At 41.2% G+C, this 22,237-nt stretch overlaps 1 protein-coding gene across 1 annotated transcript in view; it reads right to left on the bottom strand.

Moving 5' to 3' along the window:
* LOC124789719 (solute carrier family 22 member 7-like) overlaps nucleotides 1-22,237 on the bottom strand; it is a 154,953-nt gene that overhangs the window by 6,049 nt on the left and 126,667 nt on the right. Inside the window, exon 8 of the mRNA XM_047257170.1 lies at nucleotides 19,065-19,252. Within this exon, the coding sequence (XP_047113126.1) occupies nucleotides 19,065-19,252 (188 nt within the window). The remainder of the gene's footprint in view (nucleotides 1-19,064; nucleotides 19,253-22,237) is intronic.

Raw genomic sequence — 22,237 nt, 5'->3', positions numbered from 1 at the left:
ACGTATTTTGATACTCGAAATCTCCCCCTTCAGAACGTATAGGGATTTCCCGTTGGCCTGTTGACCTAGAATAGCGAAATTTGGTAAGAAGCAAGGTTTCGCAGTACAAGCAATGAAAAAAAATCAGTCTGTCCCTCTGTTACCGGCCGGGGTGGCCGAGCGGTTCTACGCGCTACAGTCTGGAACCGAGCGACCGCTACGGTCGCAGGTTCGAATCCTGCCTCGGGCATGGATGTGCGTGATGTACTTAGGTTAGTTAGGTTTAAGTAGTTCTAAGTTCTAGGGGACTGATGACCTCAGAAGTTAAGTCCCATAGTGCTCAGAGTCATTCGAACTATTTTGTTCGTCTGTTAGGGCCCCTCTTTCTCCTGAACTGGTTGGTGTATCATATTCAAATTTATTTCACTGACTAATTGTAAGATCTATGGTTTCTTGGATCCGTAAATGATTTAAGCTTGTAAGTCAATGCAGTCAAAAGATTCAGCTATTCATGTCACATGTTTTGATACTGGTAAATTCATTCATCAAAGCCTATAAAGTACTTCTTGTTACTGTTGAATCACGAAATTTGGCAAGAATCAAGATTTCACAGTACAAGTAAAGTAAAAAAATCACAAAATTATTGGGTGTCGGGACAGTTCCATCAGACTGGACAAAAGCAGTAATCACACCAATCTTTAAACATGAAAACAGAAAAGATTGTAACAACTGCAGAGGTATCTCTTTAATCAGCGTTGTGGGTAAAATCTTCTCAGGTATTGCCGAAAGGAAAGTGCGAGTATTAGTTGAGGACCAATTGGATGAAAACCAGTGTGGGTTTAGGCCTCTTAGAGGTTGTCAGAACCAGATCTTTAGCTTACGGCAAATAATGGAGAAGTGTTATGAGTGGCACAGGGAATTGTATCTATGCTTCATAGATCTAGAAAAGGCATATAACCGTGTTCCTAGGAGGAAGTTATTGTTTGTTCTACGAGATTATGGAATAGGAGGCAAACTTTTGCAAGCAATTGAAGGTCTTTACATGGATAGTCAGGCAGCAGTTAGAGTTGACAGTAAATTGAGTTCATGGTTCAGAGTAGTTTCAGGGGTAAGACAAGGCTGCAACCTGTCTCCACTGTTGTCCATATTATTTATGGATCATATGTTGAAAACAATAGACTGGCTGGGTGAGATTAAGAAGTGTGAACACAAAATAAGCAGTCTTGCATATGTGGATGACTTAGTTGTGATGGCAGATTCGATTGAAAGTTTGCAAAGTAATATTTCAGAGCTAGATCAGAAATGTAAGGACTATGGTATGAAGATTAGCATCTCCAAAACGAAAGTAATGGCAGTGGGAAAGAAATATAAACGGATTGAGTGCCAAATAGGAGGAACAAAGTTAGAACAGGTGGACGGTTTCAAGTACTTAGGATGCATATTCTCACAGGATGGCAACATAGTGAAAGAACTGGAAGCGAGGTGTAGCAAAGCTAATGCAGTGAACGCTCAGCTACGATCTACTCTCTTCTGCAAGAAGGAAGTCAGTACCAAGACTAAGTTATCCGTGCACCGTTCAATCTTTCGACCAACTTTGTTGTATGGGAGCGAAAGCTGGGTGGATTCAGGTGACCTTATCAATAAGGTTGAGGTTACGGATGTGAAAGTAGCTAAGATGATTGCAGGTACTAGTAGATGGGAACAATGGCACGAGGCTGTCCACAATGAGGAAATCAAAGAAAAACTGGGAATGAACTCTATAGATGTAGCAGTCAGGGTGAACAGGCTTAGATGGTGGGGTCATGTTACACGCATGGGAGAAGCAAGGTTACCCAAGAGACTCATGGATTCAGCAGTAGAGGGTAGGAGGAGTCGGGGCAGACCAAGGAGAAGGTACCTGGATTCGGTTAAGAATGATCTTGAAGTAATAGGTTTAACATCAGAAGAGGCATCTACATCTACATTTATACTCCGCAAGCCACCCAACGGTGTGTGGCGGAGGGCACTTTACGTGCCACTGTCATTACCTCCCTTTCCTGTTCCAGTCGCGTATGGTTCGCGGGAAGAACGACTGTCTGAAAGCCTCCGTGCGCGCTCTAATCTCTCTAATTTACATTCGTGATCTCCTCGGGAGGTATAAGTAGGGGGAAGCAATATATTCGATACCTCATCCAGAAACGCACCCTCTCTAAACCTGGCGAGCAAGCTACACCGCGATGCAGAGCGCCTCTCTTGCAGAGTCTGCCACTTGAGTTTGCTGAACATCTCCGTAACGCTATCACGGTTACCAAATAACCCTGTGACGAAACGCGCCGCTCTTCTTTGGATCTTCTCTATCTCCTCCGTCAAACCGATCTGGTACGGATCCCACACTGATGAGCAATACTCAAGTATAGGTCGAACGAGTGTTTTGTAAGCCACCTCCTTTGTTGATGGACTACATTTTCTAAGCACTCTCCCAATGAATCTCAACCTGGTACCCGCCTTACCAACAATTAATTTTATATGATCATTCCACTTCAAATCGTTCCGCACGCATACTCCCAGATATTTTACAGAAGTAACTGCTACCAGTGTTTGTTCCGCTATCATATAATCATACAATAAAGGATCCTTCTTTCTATGTATTCGCAATACATTACATTTGTCTATGTTAAGGGTCAGTTGCCACTCCCTGCACCAAGTGCCTATCCGCTGTAGATCTTCCTGCATTTCGCTACAATTTTCTAATGCTGTAACTTCTCTGTATACTACAGCATCATCCGCGAAAAGCCGCATGGAACTTCCGACACTATCTACTAGGTCATTTATATATATTGAGAAAAGCAATGGTCCCATAACACTCCCCTGTGGCACGCCAGAGGTTACTTTAACGTCTGTAGACGTCTCTCCATTGATAACAACATGCTATGTTCTGTTTGCTAAAAACTCTTCAATCCAGCCACACAGCTGGTCTGATATTCCGTAGGCTCTTACTTTGTTTATCAGGCGACAATGCGGAACTGTATCAAACGCCTTCCGGAAGTCAAGAAAAATAGCATCTACCTGGGAGCCTGTATCTAATATTTTCTGGGTCTCATGAACAAATAAAGCGAGTTGGGTCTCACACGATCGCTGTTTCCGGAATCCATGTTGATTCCTACATAGTAGATTCTGGGTTTCCAAAAACGACATGATACTCGAGCAAAAAACATGTTCTAAAATTCTACAACAGATCGACGTCAGAGATATAGGTCTATAGTTTTGCGCATCTGCTCGACGACCCTTCTTGAAGACTGGGACTACCTGTGCTCTTTTCCAATCATTTGGAACCCTCCGTTCCTCTAGAGACTTGCGGTACACGGCTGTTAGAAAGGGGGTAAGTTCTTTGGCGTACTCTGTGTAGAATCGAATTGGTATCCCGTCAGGTCCAGTGGACTTTCCTCTGTTGAGTGATTCCAGTTGCTTTTCTATTCCTTGGACACTTATTTCGATGTCAGCCAATTCTTCGTTTGTGCGAGGATTTAGAGAAGGAACTGCAGTGCGGTCTTCCTCTGTGAAACAGCTTTGGAACAAGGTGTTTAGTATTTCAGCTTTACGCGTGTCATCCTCTGTTTCAATGCCATCATCATCCCGGAGTGTCTGGATATGCTGTTTCGAGCCACTTACTGATTTGTTAGCACTGAATAGGGGATCATGGAGGAATTTTATAAGGGGGCTATGCTCCAGACTGCACGCTGAAAGGCATAATCAGTCTTAAATGATGATGATGATGATGATGATGAAAAATTTCCTTTTCGGAATTATAACATAAATTCCATTCGTCATCCATCAGAAGCATAATACACAAACACTACTGCATGCAAACATAAAATGTAAGTTGTACTTATGTTTTATAAGTAAATAAACTATAAGTAAATAAATATAAGTAAATAATTATAAGTAAATAAAGAAAATGTGTAAGTAAATAAATTATAAGTAAATAAAACATATTTTATTAAATCTTCTGTATCTACATATATAATATGAAGACCCCTGTTCGCTTCTCTTTGTATGTCCAGCCTTGCCATGCCATTTCCACCTGGCGCCTCAGTTGGACCAGCGTTCGTGCTGGAAGTGCAGACCGCGTGAGACGACGCTTCATCCAGTCCCAAACTTGCTCAATGGGGGACAGATCCGGAGATCTTGCTGGCCAGGGTAGTTGACTTACACCTTCTAGAGCACGTTGGGTGGCACGGGATACATGCGGACGTGCATTGTCCTGTTGGAACAGCAAGTTCCCTTGCCGGTCTAGGAATGGTAGAACGATGGGTTCGATGACGGTTTGGATGTACCGTGCACTATTCAGTGTCCCCTCGACGATCACCAGTGGTGTACGGCCAGTGTAGGAGATCACTCCCCACACCATGATGCCGGGTGTTGGCCCTGTGTGCCTCGGTCGTATGCAGTCCTGACTGTGGCGCTCACCTGCACGGCGCCAAACACGCATACGACCATCATTGGCACCAAGGCAGAAGCGACTCTCATCGCTGAAGACGACACGTCTCCATTCGTCCCTCCATTCACGCCTGTCGCGACACCACTGGAGGCGGGCTGCACGATGTTGGGGCGTGAGCGGAAGACGGCCTAACGGTGTGCGGGACCGTAGCCCAGCTTCATGGAGACGGTTGCGAATGATCCTCGCCGATACCCCAGGAGCAACAGTGTCCCTAATTTGCTGGGAAGTGGCGGTGCGGTCCCCTACGGCACTGCGTAGGATCCTACGGTCTTGGCGTGCATCCGTGCGTCGCTGCGGTCCGGTCCCAGGTCGACGGGCACGTGCACCTTCCGCCGACCACTGGCGACAACATCGATGTACTGTGGAGACCTCATGCCCCACGTGTTGAGCAATTCGGCGGTACGTCCACCCGGCCTCCCGCATGCCCACTATACGCCCTCGCTCAAAGTCCGTCAACTGCACATACGGTTCACGTCCACGCTGTCGCGGCATGCTACCAGTGTTAAAGACTGCGATGGAGCTCCGTATGCCACGGCAAACTGGCTGACACTGACGGCGGCGGTGCACAAATGCTGCGCAGCTAGCGCCATTCGACGGCCAACACCGGGGTTCCTGGTGTGTCCGCTGTGCCGTGCGTGTGATCATTGCTTGTACAGCCCTCTCGCAGTGTCCGGAGCAAGTATGGTGGGTCTGACACACCGGTGTCAATGTGTTCTTTTTTCCATTTCCAGGAGTGTAGTTTCGATCTTACGCATATTTTAGACTTTTCAGCTATTCGTACCGCTGGCAGCCCAATGAGGAGAATGAAACAATGAATCTTTTTTATTCTGCAGACCATATTTCCTAAGACAAAGTGCGTCACAGAAAAGAACCAGAAAAGACATCTTAAAATCACCAGAAGTTGTTATTTTAACAATTTTTATTGTTTTCTACTAGTTTCGATCTCAAGTGATCGTCATGTTGACAAATATTATCAACATAACACGAGGAAATGGTTCACTGACATCAAAAGTATAGCGAGAACACAGAAGCTCCTATACCAGCGGTTCTCAACCTGGAGGTAATAACTCCCTGAGGGGTAAAATGAAATTTTCTGAGGGATAAAAAGTAAACGATTTGATTCTGTTTCAGTCACGAAACTAAATTATTTTCAAAAGATCATTACTATTATCACAACTTTGTAAGACTCTAATATTGATTATATAAGTCATCAATAACCACTTTTTTTCAATTAGTAGTACTAATGTGGTGCATGTTACAGGTTCCTCACGTGGTCTACCCACTACACACGTATGTTGTGTTTTGTCCTGTACATCGCTGATGATAAAAGAGAGACATATACGTAAACAACGATAAATATTTCAAGAAAATGTTCTCCAATTTAAAGGTAGAAACTGCAGTGATTCAGAAACTGCTTCATAACTCGCTTTGAAACAGATAAATGAATTAATTGACAGCACAACAAGCCAGTAACTATAAGTTGTGCACTATAGTGTTGTGCACAGTTTTATTATCATTTTTATAAGAGTGGTTAGATACAAAGCATTAACAGCCTGAAGTCGTCCAAATCTGCCAGTTCAGAAGTAAGGAGCACAGCAATGAAGTGATTTAGGAACAGTAACTATAGTGCACACATTTGAACTTGTTTGATTTAAAATGGAGTTGCAGCGAGCAGGTCAAGAAAGTGCCACAATGGAAAGCGGCAATGGAGGGGGAGCATGCTTTGTAACAAGTGTCTGCATTCACTGTAAGTAGTTAGCTTTCCTTTTCTGAGAAGGAGTTGTGATGCACCGCGAATTCCTCACACATGCACATATGCACATACAAACACACATACACAAACTAAATATGATTCATCTTTTATCATTTTAAAAATAAAAGTGTTCCAAGAAAAGTCTTTCATTCTACACTTTAGTTAGGTGCTAAAGTTGATGATAAGGTTGGGTGTGGGGGAGGGGGCAGCAGATGGCAGGCCGTGGGGATGGTGGTACTAGCTAATGTCTGATTCCACTAAGAATGGTTAGAAATCTACATCTACATCTACATCTACATCCATACTTCACAAGCCACCTGACGGTGTGTGGCGGAGGGTACCTTGAGTACCACTATCGGTTCTCCCCTCTATTCCAGTCTCTTATTGTTCGTGGAAAGAAAGATTGTCGGTATGCCTCTGTGTGGGCTCCAATCTCTCTGATTTTATCCTCATGGTCTCTTCGCGAGATATACGTAGGAGGAAGCAATATACTGCTTGACTCCTCCGTGAAGGTATGTTCTCGAAAATTCAATAAAAGCCCGTACCGAGCTACTGAGCGTCTCTGCTGCAGAGTCTTCCACTGGAGTTTATCTATCATCTCCGTAACGCTTTAGCGATTACTAAATGATCCTGTAACGAAGCGCGCTGCTCTCCGTTGGATCTTCTCTATCCCTTCTATCAACCCTATCTGGTACGGATCCCACACTGGTCAGCAGTATTCAAGCAGTGGGCGAACAAGTGTACTTTGTTTCGTATTACATTTCCTTAGGATTCTTCCAATGAATCTCAGTCTGGCATCTGCTTTATGGACGATTAATTTTGTATGGTCGTTCCATTTTAAATCACTCCTAATGCCTATTCCCAGATAATTTATGGAATTAACTGTTTCCAGTTGCTGATCTGTTATATTGTAGCTAAATGATAAGGATCTATCTTTCTATGTTTTCGCAGCACATTACACTTGTCTACATTGAGATTCAATTGCCACTCCCTGCAGCATGCGTCAATTCGTTGCAGATCCTCCTGCATTTCAGTACAATTTTCCATTGTTACAGCCTCTCGATATACTACACCATCATCTGCAAAAAGCCGCAGTGATCTTCCGATGTTATCCACAAGGTCATTTATATATATTGTGAGTAGCAACGGTCCTACGACACTCCCCTGCGGCACACCTGAAATCACTCTTACTTCGGAAGACTTCTCGACATTGAGAATGACATGCTACGTCAAAGCGGTAGGTGGATCAAAACAAAATGTTCAGACGCTATGTGACCAAAATGGTACTGCAACAGAGGATGACAGACTAAAGGCCGAAATACTAAACGTCTTTTTCCAAAGCTGTTTCACAGAGGAAGACTGCACTGTAGTTCCTTCTCTAGATTGTCGCACAGATGACAAAATGGTAGATATCGAAATAGATGACAGAGGGATAGAAAAACATCTAAAATTGCTCAAAAGAGGAAAGGCCGCTGGACCTGATGGGATACCAGTTCGATTTTACACAGAGTACGCGAAGGAACTTGCCCCCCTTCTTGCAACGGTGTACCGTAGGTCTCTAGAAGAGCGTAGCGTTCCAAACGATTGGAAAAGGGCACAGGTCATTCCCGTTTTCCCGAAGGGTCGACGAACAGATGTGCAGAACTATAGACCTATACCTGTAACGTCGATCAGTTGTAGAATTTTGGAACACGTATTGTGTTCGAGTATAATGACTTTTCTGGAGACTAGAAATCTACTCTGTAGGACATTTTCTGTTATTAAAACAAATTTCAGAACAACACATTTTATTACACAAATCTGTACTCGTTACTACTCTGAACAAACATTAGACTTTATAGCGCAGTTCTGGAGTAGAAGACAGTCACTTTAGTCTCAACAAAACTATGCCACAAACAATACGTTCTTTCTTTATATTGTTGTTTCTACCGATAGCATCTTCCTGTACAATGTTTTTGCCGCTACCCGGTATAAATTGAGAGCTTGTGAGTTTATGATAGCTAATCCTTAATAAAGTATGGGTTAAAGACGAAGAACCTACAATTTTAACAGCGATTAGGAGGAGCAATATTGTCTTCTCTAATTAAGAGGAAAACCCATGTATTTATTGTGCTAAAGTTGTGTGTTTGTTCCCAAGAAAAGTAATATAGAATGTCGCTTTCGATAAATCACACAGACTTCAGCGCTCACTTCCCTGTTAATTCTGAATTACGAAAATATAAATTCAGAGACTTGACATCTAAATTGCCATCTTACAAAGTCTGTTGTGTTTTAGCGAAAAGAAAAAAGCCTTAAATTATGGGGAAGTAGTTAAAGATGCAATGATCAGTATCACGGAATCTCCGTTAGACAGTCACAAAGATAAATTTGCGCCTAGAGCAGATTTCTAAAAATTTAGAATCTCAGTTATATCAGGACTTGAAAGAGTATGATTATTATTCACTTCTGTCTGATGGAAGCACAGAAATTTCCGATATAGGGGAGTCGTTTGTTTTTTAGGATGGTCTTTCATGATTTCGTGTTAAGAAGGAGTTTGTAAATGTCTTGCCACTTCATGAGCGTGAGACATATTTAATACATTCCTGAAAGATGCGAGAGGTAGCCAAGTCTCCTGCCTAAACTTGTTGCTGTAACAACAGATGGGCTGCCCTCAAGGACTCGAAAGAATAATGGATTTCTTGCTGCTTATGCTAAGGATGGTTCCAGAATTTCTAGTAACTCCTGTAGAGAAACTACACCCGATGGGCGATAAAATTCTTTCGAGCTTCCAGCAGCAGCGAATGGTTTAAAATCCACGAGCTTTCGGTCCAGCAATCCTCGGCCACTGTCAAGTGTTGACATTCTTTTGTTGCTTTTGTCGTCCTTCACATAGCCGCTCTGCCTTCCGTGACGTCACATTTTCACTTATGAGCAGCGTCAAGAAAATATCGATCCAGCCTGACAGACTCACATTTAGAAGACACATTAAGAACAGCTCGTTCCAGGTACACATCAGATGTTACTGAATTACACCCGATGGGCGATAAAATTCTTTCGAGCTTCCAGCAGCAGCGAATGGTATAAAATCCACGAGCTTTCGGTCCAGTAATCCTCGGCCACTGTCAAGTGTTGACATTCTTTTGCTGCTTTTGTCGTCCTGCACATAGCCGCACTGCCTTCCATGACGTCACATTTTCACTTATCAGCAGCGTCAAGAAAATATCGATCCAGCCTGACAGACTCACATTTAGATGACACATTAAGAACAGCTCGTTCCAGGTACACATCAGATGTTACTGAACTTACACCCAATGGGCGATAAAATTCTTTCGAGCTTCCAGCAGCAGCGAATGGTTTAAAGTCCACGAGCTTTCGGTCCAGTAATCCTCGGCCACTGTCAAGTGTTGACATTCTTTTGTTGCTTTTGTCGTCCTGCACATAGCCGCACTGCCTTCCGTGACATCACATTTTCACTTATGAGCAGCGTCAAGAAAATATCGATCCAGCCTGACAGACTCACATTTAGATGACACATTAAGAACAGCTCGTTCCAGGTACACATCAGATGTTACTGAACTTACACCCAATGGGCGATAAAATTCTTTCGAGCTTCCAGCAGGAGCGAATGGTATAAAATCCATGAGCTTTCGGTCCAGTAATCCTCGGCCACTGTCAAGTGTTGACATTCTTTTGCTGCTTTTGTCGTCCTGCACATAGCCGCACTGCCTTCCATGACGTCACATTTTCACTTATGAGCAGCGTCAAGAAAATATCGATCCAGCCTGACAGACTCACATTTAGATGACACATTAAGAACAGCTCGTTCCAGGTACACATCAGATGTTACTGAATTACACCCGATGGGCGATAAAATTCTTTCGAGCTTCCAGCAGCAGCGAATGGTATAAAATCCACGAGCTTTCGGTCCAGTAATCCTCGGCCACTGTCAAGTGTTGACATTCTTTTGCTGCTTTTGTCGTCCTGCACATAGCCGCACTGCCTTCCATGACGTCACATTTTCACTTATCAGCAGCGTCAAGAAAATATCGATCCAGCCTGACAGACTCACATTTAGATGACACATTAAGAACAGCTCGTTCCAGGTACACATCAGATGTTACTGAACTTACACCCAATGGGCGATAAAATTCTTTCGAGCTTCCAGCAGCAGCGAATGGTTTAAAGTCCACGAGCTTTCGGTCCAGTAATCCTCGGCCACTGTCAAGTGTTGACATTCTTTTGTTGCTTTTGTCGTCCTGCACATAGCCGCACTGCCTTCCGTGACATCACATTTTCACTTATGAGCAGCGTCAAGAAAATATCGATCCAGCCTGACAGACTCACATTTAGATGACACATTAAGAACAGCTCGTTCCAGGTACACATCAGATGTTACTGAACTTACACCCAATGGGCGATAAAATTCTTTCGAGCTTCCAGCAGGAGCGAATGGTATAAAATCCATGAGCTTTCGGTCCAGTAATCCTCGGCCACTGTCAAGTGTTGACATTCTTTTGCTGCTTTTGTCGTCCTGCACATAGCCGCACTGCCTTCCATGACGTCACATTTTCACTTATGAGCAGCGTCAAGAAAATATCGATCCAGCCTGACAGACTCACATTTAGATGACACATTAAGAACAGCTCGTTCCAGGTACACATCAGATGTTACTGAACTTACAGCGATTGTGCAGTACTAAATTTCACGTTAATTATGTAAGTTGTAAATCCAAGCTATTTTAATCATAATTCTTTGAAATACTATTATAGTACTATACGTTTGTGTTAGCAGCAATTGCAGTAGAAATGCTAAAACAGCGACTATGTTCACAGCAGCAAAAGCCTCACCTTAGGCATGAGTTAAATGTGCTAAAACAATAAACACATAAGAAAGTTGGACAGCACTGATGTACACTGTTGTTCAATTTCTTGACATCAAATGAACAACTTATGAGTACTCCACGAAAGCAGCTCCGAATTACTGTCGGAAAACTGGTAAACATCCGAAAGCCACAAAATTGTTTACCAGTATACCGTTCACTTTTAAGTATGAGGCCAAGCCAGCCCGGTTAGCCGTGCATTCTAACACCTGGAGCATTAGTGTATATTGCTCCCACCTACGTATATCTCGCGAAGAGATCATGAGGATAAAATCAAAGAGATTAGAGCCCACACAGAGGCATACCGACAATCTTTCTTTCCACGAACGAGACTGGAATAGAAGGGAGAACCGATAGAGGTACTCAAGGTACCCTCCGCCACACACCGTCAGGTGGCTTACGGAGTATGGATGTAGATGTAGATGTAGATGATTAGCTAAGTGCCAGGGCCGGCACCACAACTATATAAGCAAAGTGGCGAAGAGAAATCCCGTAAAAGAAGCGAACAGTGCAATTCAAGTACGTGTGTAAAGGAACGAAACAACTACAAGTGTGTAGTGGTCGGGCTCATTAGCCGGAATCTGACTTTTCTTCGGAGAATTCGCCCTAGGAGGCAATATAAAGAAACTTAATAATTTTTTCTTATTGATAAATGTATAGATAATTATTCGACTCTCATACCGAAGATTCATTTGAAAAGTATTTAACACTGCCATGTTCCATAGATCATTTTCGGGGTTATTTTATCGATATGATGTGGAACAAGTCAGATTACAAGATATATATACACACATGAATAGCTCTAATATTAATATTACTGAAATTTTTAGTTCTACACATGCAATTACATTTGGGTAGATGGTGACAGCCTCGACGTGGCCTACCCCCCCAGTATCGTGCCGCACAACGATCGCATTGCGAGAAGAAAATCGAAATGCTCAGAACGAGCTGCGACACGAGAAGCAAATGTCACCACCAAACGGCGGCCGGACGTAGTAATACCTCCCGGCCCTCACAGGCGAAGTTACGCAAGAGAGCGAGACAAATGCCTCAGTTTCCCCCCCGGAGCCAAGTGCGTGGACGAATACGTATATGCCAAGTTAACATAGAAGGATACACGAGGACAAAAGGAGACATCCTCACAAAGCTACTAACAGAAGAAAAAATTGATGTGCTGACCTTGCAGGAAACACATCTATCAGAAGAAAATATCTCGAGACTTCTAATACCAGGCTATGAAATTGTGGGCTATAAAGCCCATAATAAACACGGTATTGCAACACTGATCAAGAAAGAACTGGTTGATAATATTGAGGAAACTATGCACCACGAATTTGCCGTGGGAATCAAACTAAACGATATGACTGTGTATAACGTGTACAAGCCACCTTCAGAAAAATGGGAACAACCTGTTTTACCTAACCCACAACACCCTGCAGTCATAATTGGCGATTTTAACTCCCACCACCCCAGATGGTGCTACCAGTCTTGCGACAAAGAAGGACTCATGCTGGCAGACTGGGCAGATATAAATAATTATACATTAATATACGATGCAAAAGATACCCCCACCTTCTGTTCAGGAGCGTGGGGCACAACATCAACGCCCGATCTTTGTTTTGTCTCATCTGGAGAAACTGGAATAGCACTTCCGTCCAAGAGAACTGTACTGAGCCGTATTCCTCGGAGCCAACACAGACCAGTTATTATAGACCTTGGGATCCAAATACCAGTAATAAGGAGCCCCCCTGTAGCCCGCTGGAACCTCAGGAAGGCTAACTGGGTTAAGTTTAAAGATACCATTGAAAATAATGTAAACAGAATTCCCCCAATCCCAGAAAATTACGACAGATTTACGAAGTTAATTATCAAAGCGGCACATAACTCAATACCAAGAGGAGCGCGGAAAGAATACATCCCATGCTGGACAAAGGAATGCGAACAACTACTTGATGAATATAACAAAACAGAGAATCCAGAACTAGGAGAACAGCTCATAAGAGCTATGGACGAGGAACGCAAACAGAGATGGCAAAAGCGGATGGAACAAATGGACTTTACGCACTCCTCACAGAAGAGCTGGAGTCTACTGAGGAAACTTGGCGGAGCACAATTCAAGGGACGGAACATCAATAATAAAATGACCCCTAACAAGATATGCTCTTCTATACTACAAACATCCAGAATCCATGCCTCCGCCTCGAAGAAAAAAGAACTGCACCAACTGATGAACGAAGAGCTAGATGCAAGCGAGGAGGAAGCAGGTTTAGCGAACTGGGTAACACAAGAAGAGATAAATATAGCACTAAAGAAAATGTCACCTGGTAAAGCAGCTGGCTGTGACGGCCTTCTTCCAGAATTCTTGAAGAACCTCGGGCCAAAGGGAAGAGTATGGCTGTCTTCTCTTTTCTCTAATATCATAGATACCAGCCGGTTACCAAAGCAATGGAAAAACGCACAAGTCATAGCCATCCAGAAACCAGGGAAAACAGGAGAGAATGCTAAAGATTATAGACCGATATCTTTATTGTGCACCACTTACAAGCTGTTTGAACGAGTCATCCTAGGCAGAATAGAAAGTAAAATAGAAGCTGCTCTTCCCCCAGAGCAAGGCGGTTTTCGAAAAGGAAGAGACTGTTGCGACCAAGTTCTCGCCCTAACCACTTTCATTGAAAGAGGTTACCAAAACAAAAAGAAAACAGGCATGGTATTATTAGATCTCACCTCAGCATACGACACCGTATGGACAAAAGGGATACTGTATAAACTGTCAAAAGTCGTGAAATGCAAGAAGATCATAGATCTAGTCAGAAATATGTTGATAAACAGGAGATTCAAGGTATCTCTGAATGGGAAAACAAGCAGCTACAGGACACTACAAAATGGTCTCCCCCAAGGGTCTGTGCTGGCTCCATGCCTTTTCAATTTATACATAGCGGACATCCCAAACCTGGAATCTCGTTCTTTTATGTATGCAGATGACATCGCTATCGCGGCTCACGCCAAAACTTTCGAAGAACTGGAAGAAATTTTAAACAGGGATCTGGAACGACTACAACAATATTATGACAACTGGCACCTCAAAGTAAATCCGACTAAATCCGTGGCATCAATAATGCACTTGTGTAACAAAGATGCAAATCGTGAGCTAAAAGTGCAAATAAAAGGTAAATTGTTGAAAAACGATAGAACGCCAAAATATCTGGGTGTTAAGCTAGATCGCACTCTCACATATAAGAGCCACCTGTACGAAGTCGCCCAAAAAATGAAAACAAGAAACAACATCATAATGAAACTGGCAGGAACAACCTGGGGATGTTCCACTGAAACTCTACGCACATCAGCACTGGCACTTCTGTATAGTGTAGCGGAATATTGCGCACCCGTCTGGGCCCGCAGTAGGCATGTCAGATATATTGATGTGCAACTTAACGAGACAATGAGGCTCATAACAGGAACAGTAAGACCCACCCCGAAACCTTGGCTGCCCGTCCTTGCCAATATCGAACCACCCTCGATTAGACGTGAAAGAGCAATCCAGAGGTACAAAGAAAAGTTCAGGGACCTACCTCCTCCCCCTGACAGACTGATGTCAAGAAATCCCTTCTGGAAAGAACTCAAACAACAGATTGATATCGATAACCTGTGGAAACAGCAATGGCAGGAAAGCAAAGTGAATAACAGTTTCCTTATTGAGGACCCATCTCAACGAGTTCCAGGCTTCCAACTCCAACGTAGAGTGTGGGTAACTCTAAATCGTCTGCGGACAGGTGTTGGTCGGTGCGGATATTTGTTGAAAAAGTGGGGTTTCTCCCAGGACCCCAATTGTGAGTGCGGAGAGAGTCAAACCATGCAGCATATAGTTGAGTGCGACGTACACGGACTTAAGGGAGGAAATCTGATGGACATACATGTGATAAGTGACCAAGCACTTTTGTGGCTGGAAACCCTGAAAATTTTATTGTAAATCATTGTTAATGTTAATTTAAATTTTTATGTTGATGTTTGTAAGTGTATCACGCTTTGCCTGTAGCTGAACGAGAAATAAATAATTACATTTAGAGGTACTTTTTTTTTTACCAGTTCAGGAACAGAAACTCGTCCATGAAATAAAAGGAGTTGTCCAAAAGGAATGATTTTAAGCTAGATTTAAAACTTGATCTGCTACCTGCCAGACACTTTATGTTGTTGGGAAAATGATCAAAGGTTTTTGTTGCTGCATAATGTACTCCTTTTTGAGCAACTGACAGCTTCAATAACGGATAGGAAAGGTCATTTTTTCCTCTAGTGTTGTACGTATGAACATCGCTGTTCTCACGAATTGAGTGGATTATTTATAAAGAATTTCATTAGCGAATATATGTACTCTGATGGTGCAGTTAAAATACGTAACTCCTTGAATAGGTGCCCACATAACATCCTTGGGTGAACACCACTAATTGTTCTCACTGCTCTCTTTTGTGCAATCACCCCAGAAAACTATTCCATAAGACATTATCGAGTGGAAATATACAAAGTACGTTAGGAGGCTGATCTGTTTATTACCAAGACTAGTGATTATACGAAGAACGAAAGAAGATGAACTTAATTGCTTGAGAAGTCCAGTAATATGCTTCTTCCAGTTCAGATTGTCATCAATGTGAACACTCGAAATTTGGAGAAATCTACCCTCTTAACTGAACCCTGTTCATATGCTACATCAATTTTCGGTATGGCTCTGTTTGAGTGAGTTTTTTTCAAAATTAAGGGAGAGTCCATTTTCTGAGACTCACTTAATAATTCATTGGAAGATATCCTTAACACTATTTTCAGCTGTTTTTCCTGGAGTGGGATCTATTATAACACTTGTGTCATCTGCAAAAAGTACTAGTTCTGCTTGCTGAATGTTAAGTGAGAGACCATTCACATGAATGAGGAATAGCAGATGACCCAAAATTGAACCCTGTGGGACTCCCTTTGTGATAACTCCCCATTCACTAGAATTTACAAACCTCCTAAGATTATTTGTGTTATTCAGCACAACTTTTTGCTTTCTGTTTGTTAAGTATGATTCAAACCAACTTTGTGTCTAGCCTTCAATTCCATAAAAACTGAGTTTTTCTAAGAGTGTGACATGATCCATACAGTCAAATGCCTTGGAAAGATCACAAAAAATACCAACTGGTGATAATTGGTTATTTAGGGCTTGTGCTATTTGATGGGTCAATGTGTAGATAGCATTCTCAGTCGAGTAACCCTTCCAGAATCTCAACTGTGACATGCTGAGTAAATTATTTTCACTTAAATGTGAGACTACTCCTGAATACATAACTTTTTCGAATATTTTAGAAAATGAAGTCAGCAATGAGACTGGTCTATAATTATTTAAGTCACTCTTGCCCTCTTTCTTATGAAGAGGTTTGACAATTGCACATTTCAATCTGTCTGGAAAAATTCCCGGTGTCAGCGAAACATTACATATATCACTAAGGACTCCATTTATTAAATTAGAACAACACTCCAAAATTCTGTTAGAAACCCCACAACATCACATGATCTCATGTTTTTCAGAATATTTATAATTCCCTTAATTTCATTGGGGGGTGTTGGTCCTATTTCTAAAGGCCTAAAGTCCTGGGGAGTGACATTTTAATACATGAAACTTCTCATTCTGGATTTTAATACATGAAACTTCTCATTCTGGATTTTAATACATTTTTTTTGCTTCTTCAACTTTTACCCTATTTTTGCTGCTACATTCGGAAAGTGATTGTTCAAAATACTTGCAACTTGTGAATTATAACTCAAAAGATCATCATTAAGCATTATTGCTACGGTATGCTGTGCACTGTCAAGCTGACCAGTCTCCCATTTGACAATACTACATTCAGTTTTAATCTTATTATCCGCATTATTAATTTCTGTCAGAACATTACGTCAGCACATTACTTTTAATATTCAGTGGCTTAGTTTCCACAGTTGACCTTTACCTCTGTCGCAACGGCACTTCACATGAAATATTTATTACGCGACATTCATACTAACTCTCACTTCAAAATTATGAGACCAGCTGACTAAGTTTTTAACAACTGAACACGGCGGTTACATGTCACTCTTTACACCTCCTCAAGTGTCACTTAGAACTGACTACTAAAATGGATGGGTTAAGAACCCCTCATCGACCATTGTACGCCATTATTTTTGACTCCCTACGTACAGTCACTGTGCTATTACTTTGGAATTCCCTAGTGATTACTTCAACTGATTTCATTGGACTCTTGAGGATTACACTCCGCAATGCTCGATGGTCCCAGTTCGTCAGTACATGAGGTCTGATTAAGTCTGTCTGATTTCGGTTTAGCTGCGGTTGTCCATTCGTGTTTCCACTTCACATAATCAGGTGAAAGCCAGTGGATAGTCCGCCTTCTAAGTCACTGAGCTCTTCCGACAGTCCAATTCTGCTATCCCTGCTTCTCTACTGACAACGCAGGACTCCCCGCCTCGTTTTATAATGGCACGTCAGCCTCTCGGGACATCCAGTGGTCGATTCCGCTTTACAGAAGGGGGTCCTGATAGTTCAGATAGTGTACTTATGAGGAACTAATAGTGTACTTAGTGCTTCTTCAATCGTGTGCTCCAATTTTTTACAGTAAATCATGGAATTCTTTTAGATAAGCTAAATCATTATGGCTTGAGTGGGGCAGTACACAAATGGTTTAATTCATACTTAACTGGAAGAATGCAGGAAGTTGAAAAAAGTGGTTCATGTAATGTTAAAACAACAGCTGATTCCTCAAACTGGAGGGCTATCAAGCACGGGGTCCCACAGGGTTTGGTCTTAGGTCCTTTACTGTTCTTGATATACATTAATGACTTACCATTCCACAATGATGAAGATGCAAAGTTAGTTCTTTTTGCTGATGATACAAGTATAGTAATAACATCCAAAAACCAAGAACTAAGTGATGTAATTTTAAACAATGTTTTTCACAAAATTATTAAGTGGTTCTCAGCAAACGGACTCGCTTTAAATTTTGATAAAACGCAGTATATACAGTTCCGTACAGTAAATGGCACAACTCCAGTAATAAATATAGACTTTGAACGGAAGTCTGTAGCTAAGGTAGAATTTTCAAATTTTTAGGTGTGTCCATTGATGAGAGGTTAAACTGGAAGCAACACATTGATGGTCTGCTGAAATGTCTGAGTTCAGCTACGTATGCTATTAGGGTTATTGCAAATTTTGGTGATAAGAATCTCATTAAATTAGCTTACTGTGCCTACTTTCATTCACTGCTTTCGTATGGCATCATATTCTGGGGTAATTCATCGTTGGGTAGAAAAGTATTCATTGCTCAAAAACGTGTAATCAGAATAATTGCTGGAGCCCACCCACGGTCATCCTGCAGACATCTATTTAAGGATCTAGGGATCCTCACAGTAACCTCACAGTGTATACATTCACTTATGAAATTTGTTGTTAATAATCCAACCCAGTTCAAAAGTAATAGCAGTGTGCATAGCTATAACACCAGGAGAAAGGATGATCTTCACTATGCATGATTAAATCTGACTTTGGCACAGAAAGGGGTAAATTGTGCTGCCACAAAAGTCTTTGGTCGTCTACCAAACAGCATCAAAAGCCTGACAGATAGCCAACTAACATTTAAAAAATATTAAAAGAATTTCTAGATGACAACTCCTTCTACTCATTGGCTGAATCTTTAGACATAAATTAAGGAAAAAAAAACAACTTAAACATTAGTGTCATGCAATATTTTGTGTTATGTAATATCTAGTACAGACATCTTTTATTGACCTGACACGTTCCACATCATTACAAAGTGTCGTATTCATGATCTATGGATCAAGTATTAAACTAATCGAATCTATACTTATGTACCATCCGAAACACCTCCCATGCAGCGTCTGCGACTGAACTTGGACGAAAAACCTCGTAATCGAGCAGTAAGGCTTATTTCCACCTACTGATGTGCAACGTCTTACATTTCACGTACCATCAGTGCCAGGTAGGGCAGGGAAGACATGGAAATTCCACCAACGGCATACTCGACACCCGTTGCGATCTGGCGGAGACACGTGGGGTGCAACTCGATGCTCTGCAGGTTTACCATGCCTATACCGGCGACGGCGCTGAACTGCATCAGCATGGTCGCCATCACGATGGCTGCACCCGCGATGTGTTCTGTGCAGGAAGAGAAGTTTTGTGTGTTCAGTTCTGAGAGAGAGATATACGTTCACCCGCCAATAACAGAGCGAGCTAACATATTAACCTCTTCGTCATTCCCTTGGAAAGCGATTAAACAGGAACATCACACCCTTACTCTAATACACTGGAAGACACATTATGTACGCCATATGTCTGTGAATTTTGCAAACTTTGTTTCAGCAGTTTCGTTTTTAGCTTTTTGTGTTGCTGTAGTTCGGATGCAGACATGTAAATCCAGCCTGGCACAGACTGACATAAGTGTGAAGAAAGAGCTGAGAACTACAGCCAGGCTGTAATTCACGATATGGGCAACTCTTTTGACACTTTACTTCATTTTGCTACAGTTTCCAGATGTACATTCATAATTTAATGATAACAATTGAAATTTGATCAGTATGGATTTGTTAATCAAATTTCAACTCTAAGATTCCTTTTTTTTATTAAATGTTTGGATTCCTTTCTTGATATAATAATCCCATTTTAACCCAATTTGTTTCTACATTTACATTATATTCTGTCAGTGTTACTAGCAGTCGTAGTGTTACACTTTGCAGCAGACTCTTTACTATAATAGTTTAAGTTAGATCAGATGCACCATTTCACTTCTTCTCCATTTTTACTTCAACTGTTTCTGCTTTTTCTAAGTGTAACTACAGTTATTTAATCCTGTCAATAGCTCCAAACAGTCAGTATAAGGAAATAAAAGGTACCATAATTATCTTAAAATAAATAGTATGTTCATTGAACTATGGAGTTAATTTATAAGTATTCAACCTACAATTTTTTATTATCTTTGTATCGCAACACATCAAGCAGTTTAACAAATTGTAGCAATAATGACTGGAAGATACTATCTTTAAATGTATATCTGACAAGTATTTGGTATATCATGAATAAATAAACCTATGATCGAATAATATAGGAATAATATAAATTCTGCAGAGATTCTACAGCATTTTCAGTATTTTAGATTAGGTACAAAAGCACTAATCATAACATTTATCTCTTGTAAACGTATTATCCAGTTCTTTAATATGTGATCACATTTTTTTGTTTCAGTACACACATTGATAATGTGTCTCTATAAACCTAACAACCTAGTGTGACACAACATAAAATGTACATTTGCATCTTCAAACAATAAATTATATTTCTATTAAGAAGTATACCCTAAAATAAATTGGGTTCCAATTCTGAGATGTTATCTGATAAAGTTTATTGATTTTGAGTATGCTTCTCAGATAATTATTATAACAAGTTCAGTGGTGTAGTCCTTATTTTCAAACAGATGCATATGACAAGAAAACTTCATCTTATTATATGTGGGCATTCATCCTTGGTTACTAACAAAATGGTGCTTAACTTGTAAAATTGAGTAACTGTTATTCCTCTCTTCTATCTGAATTTCATACTGTTTCTTAAATAACCACTTTATGTATAATTATAATAAGCATTGTCAACAGCTTACAGCAGAAATAAATTATAATTACTTGATTTTGTACATTTTCCAAGCAAGAGCTTTTGGATTGAATCCATGTTTCTGGACTTGAGTTTAATTATGAGCTGTGGATGGTCTCCACTTTCAGAACGGATTATATTTTGTAGCTGTATATAGTGCTTGCACCAAACAGTTACTTTAACCAATGGCATGTTCCTCTGATAATGTACTCGGAAATCATAGGGCTGATTATGGGTCATCAGGCTGGTAATTCGCCTTTGTCAGTTTGTGTAGATCGCGTTTCATTTACAGAGCTATCTGTGGGCCAACAACAGGCAACAAGCAGAAGTTGTGAGCCACTAAGACTGCCATCTAGCATCAGCAAACAATTTTTCCCATAATTGATATGGATTTTTTCTCTCATTTTTGTTCTTCCCCATTGTCGAAGTGGCTGAATATTGACACAGAGAGTACTTACACTCGCTTTTATGATTTAGGTCAAATTTCAGCATATTTCTGTTTATTTTACTATTGATCATATTGTCAGCATTTTTGGTATTCTTTTCGAGCTGATTAAATTTATGAATTAACTGTATAGCTGTACATTGTATTAATCAGCATATTTGAGTATTTTTTGTGTCCAGTTAGGACAGTATATCGTTTTCGCACTTGTTGTATTGTATTCCCCATAAAATCTGCTATCCCATTCATGATCGATTCAATTACTTACAATGACTTATTGCTGTAAATAGGAAACTAAGTGCATTACCCCTTTCTCAAAGCAGAATAGTTTCCTACACTACACCATTAGGCCAAGGTGAATAAGCACCACACCAAATTTGCATTGGGGATGGTATTCTAAACATTCGAGTGTGTAACAGCGTATATTAATCATCATCACATGTTACTGTACTTGGTCATTTATTACTGAATTTCGTCAGTGTCTAACAGGTGGTTATTAATTATGCCACAGTCTATGAGCAATGGGAAAAGCGACCATTCTTTTATGAAAATATTTCCACTGCTCTTTCAGTTTTACCCATCTCCAGTCTGTTAGTATCACTCCGTCATAGTCTCTACACAAGATGACTGTATGAGGTGCATTCAAGTTCTAAGGCCTCCGATTTTTTTCCTCCGGACTGGAAAGAAACATGCGCATTGTTTTAAAATGAGGCCGTGTTCATTGTCAATACGTCCCAGAGATGGCAGCACTGTACAGCAGGTGGAATTTTAGCGCCAGCGGCGAGAATGAGAACTGTTTTAAATACTTAAAATGGCGACGTTTTCCTTACTTGAACAGCGTGCAATCATTCGTTTTCTGAATTTGCGTGGTGTGAAACCAATTGAAATTCATCGACAGTTGAAGGAGACATGTGGTGATGGAGTTATAGATGTGTCGAAAGTGCGTTCGTGGGTGCGACAGTTTAATGAAGGCAGAACATCGTGTGACAACAAACCGAAACAATCTCGGGCTCGCACAAGCCGGTCTGACGACATGATCGAGAAAGTGGAGAGAATTGTTT

This window comes from Schistocerca piceifrons, chromosome 3, assembly GCF_021461385.2.
Source record: "Schistocerca piceifrons isolate TAMUIC-IGC-003096 chromosome 3, iqSchPice1.1, whole genome shotgun sequence".
Classification (NCBI taxonomy): Eukaryota; Metazoa; Arthropoda; class Insecta; order Orthoptera; family Acrididae; genus Schistocerca; species Schistocerca piceifrons.
Note: the sequence above shows the minus strand (reverse complement) of the source record. Positions and strands in the feature narration are given on the sequence as shown.